The following is a 14911-nucleotide window of genomic DNA, read 5'->3' as shown; positions in this document are numbered from 1 at the left end:
AGATGTAGGGACATTTTAAATTTATTACTACTCATAAAACTATTACTAATGGTGATCACTGCACAAAGAAGTTTCAGTGCAACAGTTAGTGAGCACAAGGCCTCTTGGTCAATGGTACCCTCCCATCATTCACCACCCCCCATGTCTTCCAACCTCAGTCTTTTACTACTGCTACCATCTTCCTGAGACTGGGTCATGTGGGAGAGCGATGCGTAGCAGTGCCTGGGCTGGATGAAGGCAGACTGTCTATGGCTGAGACTAGAAAGAAGAGATGGCCTCTAAAATGGCGCACGTGTGTGTGTGTGTGTGTGTGTGGAGGGGCAGTGGGTGGAGCCTGAAGATGGCTTCTTTCCCTCCCCACAGTGCCCCCTGTGGCAGCTCTGGGGAAATGCATTTCCCCACAGAATGCCAACTTGGACCCCCAGTTCCCCCTGCCTACCCCCACGCCCCAGGAAAGTGGTTTCTTTGGGGGCCCGTGCCGGGTTATGATTCCTTTGTGGGGGAGACCTGTTCTCTTTCTTCACCACACCAAGAATTCTTCCCATCATGTTCTCTGCTGCCCTGGAGAGCCAGCCACCGCCCCCCCCCATCTTCTGGGCCTCTTCCTCTCCCCCCCCCCGCCCCCCTCCTCTTAACTTCATAGATGGCCTTGTCATAGAATGGGAGATGAGTTCAGCCATCACAATCACCATCGTGATTAACCGCTACCCCACCACCCCAGGCCTCATTCCTGGTGGAAGGAGGGAAGGAGACTTAGGACTCCAGGGAGCCCAGCACCCTCCTTCCCTCCCCCCGGCCGCCCCCCCCCCGCCCCGCACTCCCTGCCTCTCTGGCTTGCCTCCGTTCCGCCTCAGAGGTCGGTCGCTGTCCCCAAGGCTCCTCACCTGAACGGGAGAGGCGGCCAGACAAGCTGTCACCTGCTCTCTGGTCTGCAAAGGCCCGGCCACCTGCTGTGACAGAGAGGGTGGTGGTGACAGGCCATTCTCCGTGTTCAGTGAGGCCCGACGGCACAGGGTGGCAGGGGACTGGGGGGGGGGGGAGGCTCCTTGCCAGCGGGCCTGGCGCTGCCCCCTCACGCCCGCGGGAGCGGCTCCGCAGCTGTCCCCGGTGCCCCCCGGGGCAGCTCCAGACTTGGCAGCCAGGACACCTCCAGACTCCCTGATCGCCTGTTTGAAATGCAGAAGAACAAAACTTTTTCATCTCCCAACCCGGCCACCCCCGGCACGCGCATGCACGCGCACACACACACACACACACACACATATATACACACACACACACAGATCCAACTCACTCCCATTCACAGACCTACACTGCCAAGCCTTCTTTGTCTGTCTTACACACACATAGTACTAAGTTCTCACACACAATCCTCTTTCATTCACACACACACACACAGACCTAACTCACTCCTATTCACAGACCTACACTGCCAAGTTTTCTCTGTTTCTACACACACAGTACTAAGTTCTCACATGAAATCCTCTCTCTCTCTCACACACACACACACTAATTAAACTCTTGCTCTTCTCTACATTACCCCTACCCCTTTCCTGAGAGTGACTTATACCCAGCCCCCCGACCCCCAACCCGCAGGTACCTGAGAACTTCTGGGTCCTCCCATGAGTTTCCCTCCCCCTTTCTTCCCCCCTCCTTCCCTGGCCAGGGGCACTGGGTCTATGAAGTCAGTAACGAGCGTTCCTTTCTGGGGTCTGGCGAGGACAGCATCCCCCCCCCCCCCGCCGGGCAGCCGATCCTGCCCTGCAGGCATCTGTCACATCGCTGGCACCGGAGCCGAGGGCATCTCCCGCCGCACGGCCGCCAGTGTCCTGGGGGAAATCAGGACTGTCGTCTTTGCAGAGTTGGACGCATGCCTGGCTTACCTTTCTTCCTCCCAAGCCCCAGATAGGAAAGCAAATGTGGAAAAAAAAAAAAAAAAAGCAGTTCATTCCTCTTTTTTTTTTTCTTCCTTCCCATCCCATCTCCTGGATTAATCATTTATACATTTTTAAGGTTTTTCTATATAAAAAAAAAAATCCACTGTGCGCTTCTGGTGCTTCGAACAGGGAAAAGAATGGTCAGAATAAAAATAGCCTCTTTAGGAACGCAAGGCCTGGCTCAAGTAAGAGAATACCTGCTCTGGGAGTGGGGGTGAGGCCTGGGCTTTATGCCCTAGTTCACACACATGTGTGCGCACACATGCATGCATGCACACACATAGATGCACGCATACAAATGCATGCACACGTACAGATGCACACATGCTCACGCACGCACGCATGCACATGCACACACATACCATACAGATGCGTGTGCAAAAAAGGCCTGGGCTTTATGCCCCAGTTTATACACACATGCGTGCGCTCGCACACACGCATGCACACACCACATAGATGCATGCACACAAATGTATGCACACACCATATACAGATGCACGTGCAGGCACACACATGCACACACGCACAGTAGCCTCCTATGGCTGATGAGGTGGAGCTCAATGGAAATAGGACTGAAGGGCAGCCATGTATGATGTTGAAGGAGGAGGGCGCCAGGAAGCCCTTCCTTCTCCTCATCCTTTTGGAACCACCGTGGGCTGCTACAGGGCAAGGATACCCGCATGTTGCATCTTACGTAGCCAGCCTCCTGTCCTATTGGAGTAGCCACACTTCCTCCTCCCCCCCCAGGTGTGGAAGGCCCCAGGAAAGAGGGGAGGGGACAGCAAAGTGTCTGGACCTGCCACCCTCTTGTGCCGGGTGCGTTAGATTGGTTTGTTTCAGCTAGAAAAGCAATGATGGCTGAGCAGGTTTCTCCTCCTCTCAGGGAGGGAAGATCCCGGTGAGGTGGACAGCCCCCGAGGCGATTGCCTACCGCAAGTTCACCTCAGCCAGCGACGTCTGGAGCTACGGGATCGTCATGTGGGAAGTCATGTCATTTGGAGAGAGACCCTACTGGGATATGTCCAACCAAGACGTGAGTGCCCTTCCCTTCCTTTCCATTCTCCTTCCCTTTCTATCCTGTCCCGTCCTGTCATGGTGCTTGAGCTGAGAGACCTGGGTGCTGTCCCCTGAGCTCTTCAGCTCAAGGCGAGCGCTCTACCACTTGAGCTATAGAGCACCACTTCCGGTTTTGTGGTGGTTCACTGGAGATCAGAGTCACAAGGACTTTCCTGCCCGGGCTGGCTTTGAACCTCGATCCTCAGCTCTCAGCCAACGGAGTCACTGGGATGACAGGCGTGAGCCACCCGCACCCCGTTTCCCAGGCCTTTTCAGCTCCAGGCATCATAAGTTGAATTTGAGATGTTCGTGGACAGGGGACACAGGGGCAGCCCTGTGCATGGGTGGTTGAGCTAATCAAAGAGCCAAGCACGGAGGTCATTCCGGTCCAGTGTCCCAACGACCACAAAGCCTCTGAGGTGCCCAGGCCACAGACTCCAATCCAAGAGGCCGAAAGGCCATGAACGATCATCCCCAGATAAGTAGGACAATCCACTCTGAGTCCAAGGACCTAGAGCTGTGTGTGACCAGAGGGGAAGAAGGGGGGGGGGACAGAGGCTGACCTGTGGGGTGTCTGTCCTGCTCAGGTTCTGTTAGCCATGTAGCCACTTGCTACCTAGGACTCATATCCTCAGCCTTCCAAGGGCCATTCTCCCCCTACACGCCCCCCCCCCCAGAACGTACTCTTCTTTGAACCCAGGACTGCATCGGGGAAGGGGAAGGAAGCGGAGAGCTCCCCGGGGGCTGGCTGACTTCAGAGGGGTGACAGGAATCGGGTGTCCGCTGCCCTAGTGGGAACGAGGCTGGAGATGATATAGGCAGAGGCATTCTGGGAGATTCCAGACGGCAGCCCCCTTTTATTGTTACTCCATCCTCACTGAAGGCAAGGAAGCCCTATTTGGGGGGGGGGGGGGGATGATGAGCTCTGGCAAGGCCTCCAATCCAAAGTCACCTGTGAAGTTCCACCTTGCCTCTGGGCTGGGCCATTTCTCCGGGACCAGGGCTGTTCTTTGTTTCCAATGCCTGTTGTCAATGCCCTGGGACCGGTGAGAGGCTGTGCAGGAGGAGCCCGTGTCCCTTCACCCCAGCTGGTGTGGGCGGCAGGCGCATCGGGGATCTGATCCTGCCATGTCTAGGTGGCTTCTGAGGTCACATCGTGTCGACCCAGAGGTTTATGGCCTTTTTTTTTTTGGATCCAGTCGTGGGGCCTGAACTCTGGGCCTGGGTGCTGTCCCTCAGCTCTTCAGCTCAAGGCTAGCGCTCTACCACTTGAGCCACAGCGCCATTTCCGGCCTTTTTCATTTTTGCTTATGTGGTGCTGAGGAATCGAACCCAGGTCCTCGTGCATGCAAGGCAAGCGCTCTACCGCTGAGCCACCTTCCTCGCCCGAGGTTTTTGGCCTTTGTTGAGGCTGGGAGGGATGACTCCCTGTGACGTGGCAAGAGGAGCCAGGTGTTTTCTGGGACAGCGCCCGTGTTTCTCGGGGCAGAGCAGGTGAGGTCGCACACTCTTCACCAGGGGCAGCCTCGGGGGTGGCGTCTGGTCCTCTGTCATCCGCGATGATCCCCACCCCGCCTCAGCCCCTATCACTGGTCCGATCTGCCAGGTGGGCTTTTGTGAAACCAGCTGCACTCGGGGTCCCTCCCTGCCGCCTCAGCACACACACACACACACAGCTCAGTGGACCGACAGGCACAACTCAAGAACCCAAGACATTCTCAATCAAGGCATTCATCCATGCCAAAGGCAAAGAAGAGTTTCTGAGATACAATTTCCAAGCCATTCATCCAACACACAACCAGCGTCCGACTCTCTGCTCCTCTTCTTGAGGGGTTTACGGTTGAGTGGCGTGAACGCAGGTCTAGACGAATGTGGGGTGGGGTGGGGTGGGAGGCAGGGAAGGAGTGTTTGGATTTTTTTTGTCCGTCGTGGGGCTTGAACTCAGGGCCTGGGCGCTGTCCCTCAGCTCAAGGCAAGTGCTGTACTACTTGAGCCACAGCACCGCTTCCGGTTTTCTGGTGCTTCACTGGAGATCAGAGTCTGACAGACTCTTCTCATGGGCTGGCTTTGAACTGAGATCCTCAGATCTCGGCCTCCTGAGTAGACAAGCATGAGCCATTGGCGGCACCTGGCTCTGGATTTTTTTATCGAGGCTGGGTCTCGGATGGCATTGAGTAGGAGTAACAGTCTCATTTTTGTTGGATTTGTCCAACACACTCCAGCCTGGACACAAGTTCCCCCCACCCCCAATATAGTTCTCCTGAGGGGAGGCAGGCGGTGACATCACACATTCGGGGTGGGGCAGGGCAGGAGGCGCTCGGTAGCCGGGCTGCGCATCTACTCATCAGAAGCCACTGCCGTGGTGACAGAAGAAGGGTTTTCACAGATGACAATTGAAGGGCTTTAAGGAAGAGAATCGCAGAGGCAAGTCAGGGAAGTGCTGTAATTGGGCTTCCCGAGCCGCGGAAGGTCTTTGAACGTGTACCGAGAGTGTGTGTCGGCGAGAGAGAGCAACTTGGAAGTTGTCGCTGCTGGGATCTGATTGACAGAGATAATGAGAGTGGCGGTGTCTGCGGAGAGGAGTTGGGGTTTTATTGGAACATCAGAGCTCAGCTTAACCCACTCTGCCCTGATTCCTCCACCCACCCTGGACTCGCTCATAGATGCTACCGCTCCAGCGGCCACCCAGCGCCTCCGTGACTTCACACCCAGTACCTGGGAGCACTTGGTTCCCCACCCCAGAGCACCCAACATCTTGGATCTCAAGACAGCCTCTCCCTGTCACCCTGTGTTTTTATAGTTGGGCCCCAGGGCGTTTGCTGACCCTCGATTTGGGGGATGGACCACAGGGAGATGGGTACAATTCTCCCCCAGGCCAGTTGCCTAGGCTGTTGATGGCTGCCTGGTCCAGCCCCACCCTGCTGTGGACCAAGGGTCCTTCAGGACCCCCCCTCCACCCCTGTGCCTGCTGTAACTCCCCCTACAACCCAGATGCAGACCCTAGGGCGAGAACGCCGGTGCTGCTCCCTGTCGGGCGTGACGAGGTTGGAGCCACAGAGTAAGTTGTCTCTGGGATTTTTTTTTTAATATCTTGATGCTTTAATTTGAATTTAAGTCATATGCACTGAGGGAAAAAAAATTACGAGAGAATAAAAATCCGTGACGCCGTCACAGTCCCATCAAAGAGGAGCAGGTAAGTGCTGCTCGTGCAGCAATTAATGACTGGTGTTCTTTCTCCTTTGAGGGACAGGGTTGAGATGTGACAGTCAGTCCTCACTGCTAGGAGAAATATCGGAGGGGGGGGGAGGTGGATGTGGGAGATGAACACAGGGAGACGGGATGACAGGGGAGAAGAGGACGGGGACAGAGGAGGCAGCAGAATTAAACAAGATGAGAGACACAGCAGGAGAGGGAGGAGAGTGTAGAGAAAGGAGAGGAGGCAGAAACGGAGAAGAGAGTAAGGGAAAAGGGGCAGAGGACAGAGAGGAGAGACCAGAGAAAAGAGGGTTCTAGCACGGAAATGGGGAGAGAACACAAAACAGGGCTAGCAAAGGATCTAGCGGGAGAGGGGAGAGAAGGAAGGAGAGGGAGAGATGAGGAGGATGGGAGAGTGAAGACATGGCAGGAGATGAAGGAGATGGGGAGGAGAAGGGAGGGGGGAGAGGCAGCTAAGGAGGTCAGAGAAAGAAGAGGGAGTAGGTAAACAGGAGAGACCTAGAAGATATTAGAGAGCAAGATGCAGACAGAGGACAAGATCTAGAGAAAAATGTGAGAGGGGGTAGAAGAGGACAGATCCAGGACCAGGGGAGGAGGAGAGTAGGACAAAAAGAGAATCTAGAGAATGTAGAGGAGAAAGGGGACAGAGTGGGAGGAGAGCAGAAGAGCCCGAGGAAGCAGAGTGGAGAGGAGGAGCCAGCAAGGAGGCCAGATAGAGGAGGAAAGACAGCAAGGAAGGAGTGAAAGAGAGGTAGAGGTGAGAGAAAGGAGACAGCAAGAGGAGAGAGATGGGGGGAGAGAGGGGACAGATGGAACTTGAACAAGAATAGAGGAGAAGGGATGAGGAGGGGAGGGAGAGGACACAGCAAAAGAGTAAGGATACGGACAGAAGAGAAGAGAGGTGGGAAAACAGATGCAGAACAGAGAGCATGTCGAGAAAGAGAATCGAGCCAATGACAGGAGACGAAGGAGAGAGAGGAAAGAGGAGAGGAAGGTGAGAAGGGTAAGGCGAGTGGTTTGATGACTGGCGGGAGATAGGAAGAAGGTGAGGAGATTTGAGATAAGAAGGAAGGAGAGAAGGTGGAGATGAACAGGTGGAAGGAGTCGTCAGAGACACAGTGAAGAGAAAGGGCAAGATAGAGTGAGAGAAACACCATCAGGAGGAAGAGGAAATGGATGAGAGAAGAGACATAGAGGAAATGGATGAGAGAAGAGACATGAGGACAGGGAGCGGAAGGAAGGGGAAACAAAGGAACAGCCTGAGAGGGCAGGAGGAGGGGGAGGGAGGGGTGGGGCGCCTCACCTGGAGCTTGGATCTAGGCCTCGGCTGTGGCTGTGAACCGACCCGGCTCCTGCTTGGATCCAGGCTTCGGCCCTTCCATCGTCTTTTACACCACATAGCACACTTACCTTTGTCAGTAGGAAAAATGAGTATTTAGCGCTGTAGAACCAAACTGCGGACAAATGTGCCAGCGGTCCTGCGAGCAGGAGCCTCTCCTGGCCAACCTTTAGGCCTTGGAGAAAGAGCATTCCCTAAACCTTCCCACCACCATGTAGAGACACTGGGGCCTTGAATCTGCTTACCTGGAAGGAGCTGGAAAAAGACCCAGATTCACGAACCGAGCCAATGTGGCTAGCTGCTGCTTCCTATCCGTGTTCCGCCACCCCCAATCTCCAGGTTGGGATGACAGCAGCAGCCCCTCACCTCCTACAAACCCACGGAAAGTAACTGCTGAGGTGTTCAGAACCTAGTCACCAGAGTAGCTCCAAGCAAATAACCTCACAGTCATGAGGAGCCATTGCTCCGTTTTTCTCATGGGGGAAACGAGGCCGAAAGCTCTCCTAGACGATAGAAGAAAATTTGATTGACAGCAGGCTGGAGATGCTTTAAACACACACAAAACAACAACAACAAAAAAACCTGTCAGTGTGTAACGCACTGTTCAGAGCGGGGAAGAGTGCGGCTTCCTGGAGTGCGGGTATTAGTGTGGTTTGTATGTTTGTTCTTTTTACCAAGAGTTGTATTAGAAAATAATATACCTTGATTATCTCTAGGAACCGCAGCTCATTTTTCCCTCCACCTCATGCACTATCTAGACTGTGCATAGAAGAGGTTAGATAGATACATAGATAGATAGATATACACGCACCGGGATTGAGTACTCACTTGCTAGTCTGCCGGAGCGGACAATGGAAAGAAGAATTAGTTGAAATAAACCTGCTGTTTAAATAGAAGTAAACACCCAGGAAAAAAAAATCACACTCCCAATTATTTCCTGTGTTACAGAAGGTGCTTTAACTATGCCGTAATATTAAAAAATCCGTGTGATTATTATTATACACAATAAAAATACAAGTGAAAAGTGAGACATTCTTATTCCAAGCTCCCCACGGGCAGCCACCGTTAACTCCACAAGCCTACAACTCCCAAGGTCTTTTTTCTATGCAAGTCTATAACGCTTTGGGGGTTTGATTTTGGTTTTATTTTGTAAAAGCAGGAACGATGTCATCCCTGCAGTTTTATATAGCTACCCTTTTGCTTAATATTATAATGTGAGTTTATTTCTATTTCAACGTTGTTGTTTTTTGGCAACATTATGAAGGCCTGTGTTGGCTTCTGAGCTTTCTGTGGTGTCCCCAGTAAAACCATGCTACACTTGCTGCTACTTAGGTCATTTACAGTTTTTTTTTTTTTTCTCCCCTGGTACCAAAAAGCACAGAGCCGGCGTGATTAAGTGAATTAAGAAATACAGGATTTCACACGCATACACACCCAAGTCTGAAAAGGAAAGCATCGCAAGAGTGCAACGTGTACACAAGCATCTCCCCTACACTTTGGGACATCCTGTGTCCAGCCAGTGAGGCGCAGGAGGGTGTGGCAGGGACAGCCCTTTCCCGACGCTCCTGTGCCGGCTGGTGTTTTCTGGGCACCGCCCAGTGCAGTCGGATGGCCCAGGGCACTGGGACTGCCGAGGGTGAGTCACGCTGGTTTCTCCACCCTGCAGGTCATCAACGCCATCGAGCAGGACTACCGGCTGCCCCCGCCCATGGACTGCCCGGCTGCCCTGCACCAGCTCATGCTGGACTGTTGGCAGAAGGATCGCAACAGCCGACCCCGCTTCGCGGAGATCGTCAACACCCTGGACAAGATGATCCGGAACCCAGCAAGTCTCAAGACCGTGGCAACCATCACCGCTGTGTGAGTCACTGGGGGGGGGGGGGGGGCGCGGCATGGAGAACAAGGCACAGGGGCTCCCGCCTGTCATCCTAGCTACTCAGGAGGCTGAGATCTGAGTATCGAGGTTCAAAGCCAGCCCAGAGAAGTCCGTGAGACTCTGATCTCCAATAAACCACTCAGAAAACTGGAAGTGGCGCTGTGGCTCAAGTGGTAGAGAGCTGGCCTTGAGCTGAAAAGCTAAGGAACAGCGCCCAGGCCCAGAGATCAAAGCCCCAGGACCAGCACCAAACCCAACATCAAATAACCACTGAGAAGCAGCAGACACTGGTTAGATAATCATGAAAAATGCTAAACTGGTACCTGGAGCGGCCACTGTAGGAGGGAGGGAGCTGGCACAGGACTCTAGAGCTCCAAACTTCAGCTGCAGAAGTGAGGGGATTCCTGGTGAGTTACCCAAGCCAGCCGTGACCTCAACTTCCAGGAATCCTTAGCTGGAAGAAAAGGAGATCATGATAAGGGAGCGGGGCAGGGGTTGAGGCCAGGCCCGTCTCAGAACAGCGAGCATCTTCATGACGAGAGGGAGGCAGCGTCTTCAGTCAGCCACGGCTGCGCGTTTGGCGATTCAGTGCAGGATGGGATTGGAGATTAGAGCACTGGCAAGATGGCACCCCGGAGGCGGGTTCGGGCACCTGCGGGTCTGCCTTAGGTCTGCGCTAGGGAAGATGGTTGGCGGGGTTGCCCTCCACCGTGTTTTTATTTTTTCTCAAGTAACTGAGGATGATACCAACAATAAAAATATGACCAGTAAGTTTCAGGAGGCTGTGTTGAAATATATACATATATATACACACACATACACATATATTCTCACAGTTACAGGGTTTGGGTTTTTTTTTTTTTTTTAATGGTAAGGTCCCTCCTTCCCCTCAACCAAATTCTGTGTCAGTCTGTGAAAGGAGGAAGGAAGAGAGGGAGGGAAGGAAGGAAGGAAGGAAGGAAGGAAGGAAGGAAGGAAGGAAGGAGCGAGCCCCGGTGCCACGCCGTCGCAGATTGCCGCTGTCCATGCCACCTGCCTTCAACACTATGTCTCTGTGCTAGAGTCTCTGCAGACACAAGCTCACGTAGACCTCTCCATCCCCCCAGGCCTTCCCAGCCTCTGCTCGACCGCTCCATCCCAGACTTCACGGCCTTTACCACCGTGGATGACTGGCTCAGCGCCATCAAAATGGTCCAGTACAGGGACAGCTTCCTCACTGCCGGCTTCACCTCCCTACAGCTGGTCGCCCAGATGACGTCAGAGTAAGTGACAGGGAAACCACCCTCCCTCCCTCCCAGCTGCTGCCCATGGAACCTGACCCTCAGCTTCTGCTCCCTTCCCCGGAACTCCGTCTCTGCATGAACCAGGCCCTGGGCGGGAGATGGGAGGGAGATAGTTGTGGAAGAGAAGGGGAAGACAACGTAAAGATCCATTCCAGATCCCTCCCCCCAGAATGAGAGTTCTTTCAAAATCATAGTCCATCATTGAGTGTCTTCCCCCCACCCCTACCCAGCCATTGCAGCTGATCAACTCAGCCCATCAGAGAGAGCAACCAGAAGGAAAGAACACAGCCAGCCAGCACTTTAAACAACATAGCAAGGAGACGCATTTCCACTACCTCAGCACTGGCTGCGCTATGTAAGGAGCTAGCGCTTGTAAATAAGCAATCATTTACACACACAGACAGACACAGACAGACAGACATACACAATTTACCAGTCCGCTGTTCCCACCGGGGGTTGGAGGAGTACATACAGTAAAAATCATTCAAATCTGATTGGGTGTCAGAAAGGGTGGATCTTAAAAGATCCACGGAGCCGATCATTTCCCTTGGAATTTTCTGAGTCGCATCAGTTGTGGAAAATGGTTCATAGATTCTCCTTAGGAGGAAAAAAAATGAGGAGGGAGAGAGAGGAGGCACACAGTCAAATAAATTTGGGAACTACTGCATACTTTATCGCCTTCCTGGAGATTCACTATTCATATGAGCACAAAAAAGGCCATGAAAAAAAAATCCCTGAAATAAACCAACTTAAAAATTATTAAACATCACAGAACCATATTTTTGAGGGACAGGTTTGTTTTTTTTTTATGGAACTGCAGTCAGGGAAATATTTATCTTTCCCCTTTCCACTGTCTTCATTCTTGAAATGGTAACGTTGCTGCCCACAGGTGACAAAGCCAAGACAGAAGCCTGCTTTGTCCAGCTACCAAAAAATTCAATGTCCCTCGATCCATGGCCCCTCTACATGACCCCGTCCTTCAGATCACAGGCGGTTCTCCGCCTCTGCTGGTTCCCTGAACCATCTGGTCCGCACCCCCAGACTTCTGATTCATTTTACACTTGGTGAGAGCTGGGCCTGGGAAGAACTATATTCCTGATCATGCTCCTAGTCCATAGCGGAATTCAGGGAACCACTGAAATAAAGTTGGTCAGAGGGTCAAAGTTTGCCTTCTGCATACATGGAAGCAAAGATACTCAACTCTTACCCACAGGACACACATGCACGCAAGCGTAGAAGAACCTCGTAAGCAGCTGGAGCTACAATGTATCTTGATACCACCAGGGTTTTTCCCAGCTTAGAGAACCTGTGGGTCTGGGAGGCCTGTGGACAAACACTTCACTGATCACCTGTCTCAGACTCTGAGATCTCCTTCACAGTGGAAAGTGAGAAGCCATGTTCCTGAAGACAGGGCTTTGTCTCCTTTCCCACCGCTATCTGCCCGCTCCCTGAGTGGAGGAAGGGTTGAAGGGGTTTATCACGTGACTCCCCACAGTCTGAAGGACTCCGCCGAAGTAATTCCTCACTCTGAACAAGAACAAGAGAAAAGACTAAAAGGAAAGTCAAACAGAAAAAATTTAAGGGATTTAGTTCAAAGGAGAACAGGTCTACACAGGATTGGAGCAATTCCGTTTTGTTTCGGGAGAGATGAAAGATAGGGAAGGGAAAAAAAAAAAAAAAGAACAACTCAATAAAATAGATTTCTGTGGGGGCCATTTGTGAATTCAAAATTCAAGCGTGCTCTCCTAAAGTATTTGCGTTAAAAAAAAAAAGATAGAGAACCACCTGTGATCTGAAGGATGGGGTCATGCAGAGGGGGCACGGATAGAGGGATATTAACTTTCTCAACCATCTGCAGCGGTGTAGGGAGATTGACAGGAGAGACCCACATTCCTGGATACTAGTCCAGCTCGGTGTCCGCCAGGGCTGGTGCTGGACAAGGAGACTTTGTCTGCGGGGTCCGGTGGCATTGGGGAAACGAATCAGGAGAGTTTTGAGAGGAACCCTTGTTTTCAGGGTGAGGAAGGGGACTGGGAGCCAGGCTGTTGTGTATCGATCATGATTTATTTACCTGCTGTGTGATTGTGTCCAAATCACTTCTCCAAATGATGTCTTCCCGGTCCATTTAGCATTTCCTAACAGTGCCCATCTTCCTGGCCGATAGTATGCAACTCATTAACTAGGCAAAGATGCCCAGGGAGGCGGGGGGGGGGGGAGGGGGGGGGAGGGGAGGGAGGGTCTCTCCAAGGTCCTAGTTGCAACCATGACCTTCTTCATATTGAAACCCACAACCCAAAGATGAAGCTGCTTCAAACACTTATCTTAGACATATTTGTTCGATTCCTGCTTAGGCTGATTATGTTTCTTTTTGAAGTTACTTTGAGTTCACCCTTTTTTTTTTTTTTTAAAAAGGCATGATATTTAAAATTCAGAGTCGGGAACTGGAAACTCAAGGGGAAAACATCAGAAGACCAGGCCAAGGCCCACATCTTTTCCGTCTCTCAGTAGGGGTGTTCGCTAATTTAGGCAGAGAGCTCCAGCCCCAGTCCCTGGAACCCCATGGGGTTGTGCAGGGAGAGTGTTAAAAAGAACCAGCCGAGGAAAATAAAAAAAAAATCCCAGTCCACCAGAGGGGCCGTGGGCATAGTAGAGGAGCTGCTGGAGAGGCCAGGAAGGAGAAATTGAGGCACAGCCCTTTCACAGATGAAGGCTGCAGGAATCCTAACTGAAGGAGAGAGAAAAACAAAAATCTAACAGGGAGTTGGTGGGAAAACATGAGCTAGACCGATGGCCAGGGCAACACGGATCGAGATGCATGGTGTAGTCATAAATACACGTTGAATTGAAACTCCCTTGTACAACAACTTCAGGATGGTGTTTAAGGACGGGACTTGGGCTACCTGAGGTTTTGCAATGACTCTAAGCCAACCCCCAAGCCTGCCTTTTGGTTTTAGGCGTTTTGATCTCTGAAAAGCTACCCTGACAGCCAGGTGACTTCGTTTTTTTTTTTTATCTCCTCCTCCCTCTCCCAGAGATCTCCTGAGAATAGGAGTCACCCTGGCAGGCCATCAGAAGAAGATCTTGAACAGCATCCACTCCATGAGAGTCCAGATGAGTCAATCACCCACAGCCATGGCGTGAGAACTCCTGACGTGCTCGGTGGGGGAGGGCAGGAAGGAAGAGGAGCCCCCCCCCCCGGCCGGGGGAGGAGGGGGGAGCAGATCAAGAAAGAATTGGAGGTCGACCACTGTGAAAACGTGTTGCGGGGGCTTCTCACCTGGGAAATAGCGTTTCCATCCGGGAAGAATAAACCAGACGGGACCCTCGTTCCTGCGAATGGAGACGCCACGCTTGCCATGCCGCCGGGAAGCCAAATCCGTGGTCGTAAAAACAGGGGAAGGTGACATCCGACCCAAGTGGAGACACACAAAGAAACAAAAACGATTCCTAAATCCGCCGAGGGGGGGCTGGCGTTTTTCCCATGATACAGGAAGAAGGGAAGGAGGTACAGGGAAGAAGCAAAGCTCTCTTCGGGTTTTCTTCCTCACCGATGATGTTCTTTTCTTTCCTCCTTTGGCCTTCCTTCCCGAGCAGTCCCTCCCCCCACCCCCCCAACCATCCATTGCCCTTCGCTCACGACACTCGGCGTCAGGGACGGTTCTTCAAACAAAGCCCATCTCCTGGGTCTCCGGGTGTTGTTCTGTCAGTTGCCAAAGGACTTTTACTGACCGCTGCATGGGAGAAACAACCGATTCAATTAATGTCTTCATATTGAAGAAGAGATGTACCTTCAATTGAAAAAAAAAAAAAAACACACAAACCTTGCTTTTCTTTTGTTTGCATTTTCTGCAAAAAGGAAAATAAAAACCCATAAAGAAACCACAAATTGGAAACCCACAAACCAACCAACAAAGATAGAAGAAAAAAAAAAAAAAGTATTTCGGTGTGCAAGAGCACGCACACGTGTATGTGTCTACGTTGTAAAAATGACTGTGCTCGTCCGTAACATGCAAACAAGAACCGGGAAGATTTGGGTGTCTGCCCCCCACACCCCCCAAAAAAATTCAAAGTTGGTGGCGGGGAGGTGGTGGCAGGAAGATGGCGTCACTTTGGCTTTCTGGATTTTGGCCCAGTGGCCAAAAAAGGGAGAGGAAAGAAGACTTAAAAAAATGCAAAAGAAACCCCACAAACCTCTCTCAAGAGT

The 14911-nt window shown here is 52.1% G+C and overlaps 1 protein-coding gene across 1 annotated transcript in view; it reads left to right on the top strand.

Moving 5' to 3' along the window:
• Positions 1-13890, top strand: part of LOC122099859 (ephrin type-B receptor 1) — an 87380-nt gene extending 73490 nt beyond the window's left edge. Inside the window, exons 9-12 of the mRNA XM_042670354.1 lie at positions 2821-2970; positions 9215-9408; positions 10531-10686; positions 13740-13890. Coding sequence (XP_042526288.1) covers positions 2821-2970; positions 9215-9408; positions 10531-10686; positions 13740-13848 — 609 coding nt within the window. The 3' untranslated portion in view covers positions 13849-13890. The remainder of the gene's footprint in view (positions 1-2820; positions 2971-9214; positions 9409-10530; positions 10687-13739) is intronic.
• Positions 13891-14911: the final 1021 nt, after the last annotated feature.

This window comes from Dipodomys spectabilis, unplaced genomic scaffold, assembly GCF_019054845.1.
Source record: "Dipodomys spectabilis isolate Male_0828 unplaced genomic scaffold, ASM1905484v1 ptg000542l, whole genome shotgun sequence".
Taxonomy (NCBI): domain Eukaryota; kingdom Metazoa; phylum Chordata; class Mammalia; order Rodentia; family Heteromyidae; genus Dipodomys; species Dipodomys spectabilis.
Note: the sequence above shows the minus strand (reverse complement) of the source record. Positions and strands in the feature narration are given on the sequence as shown.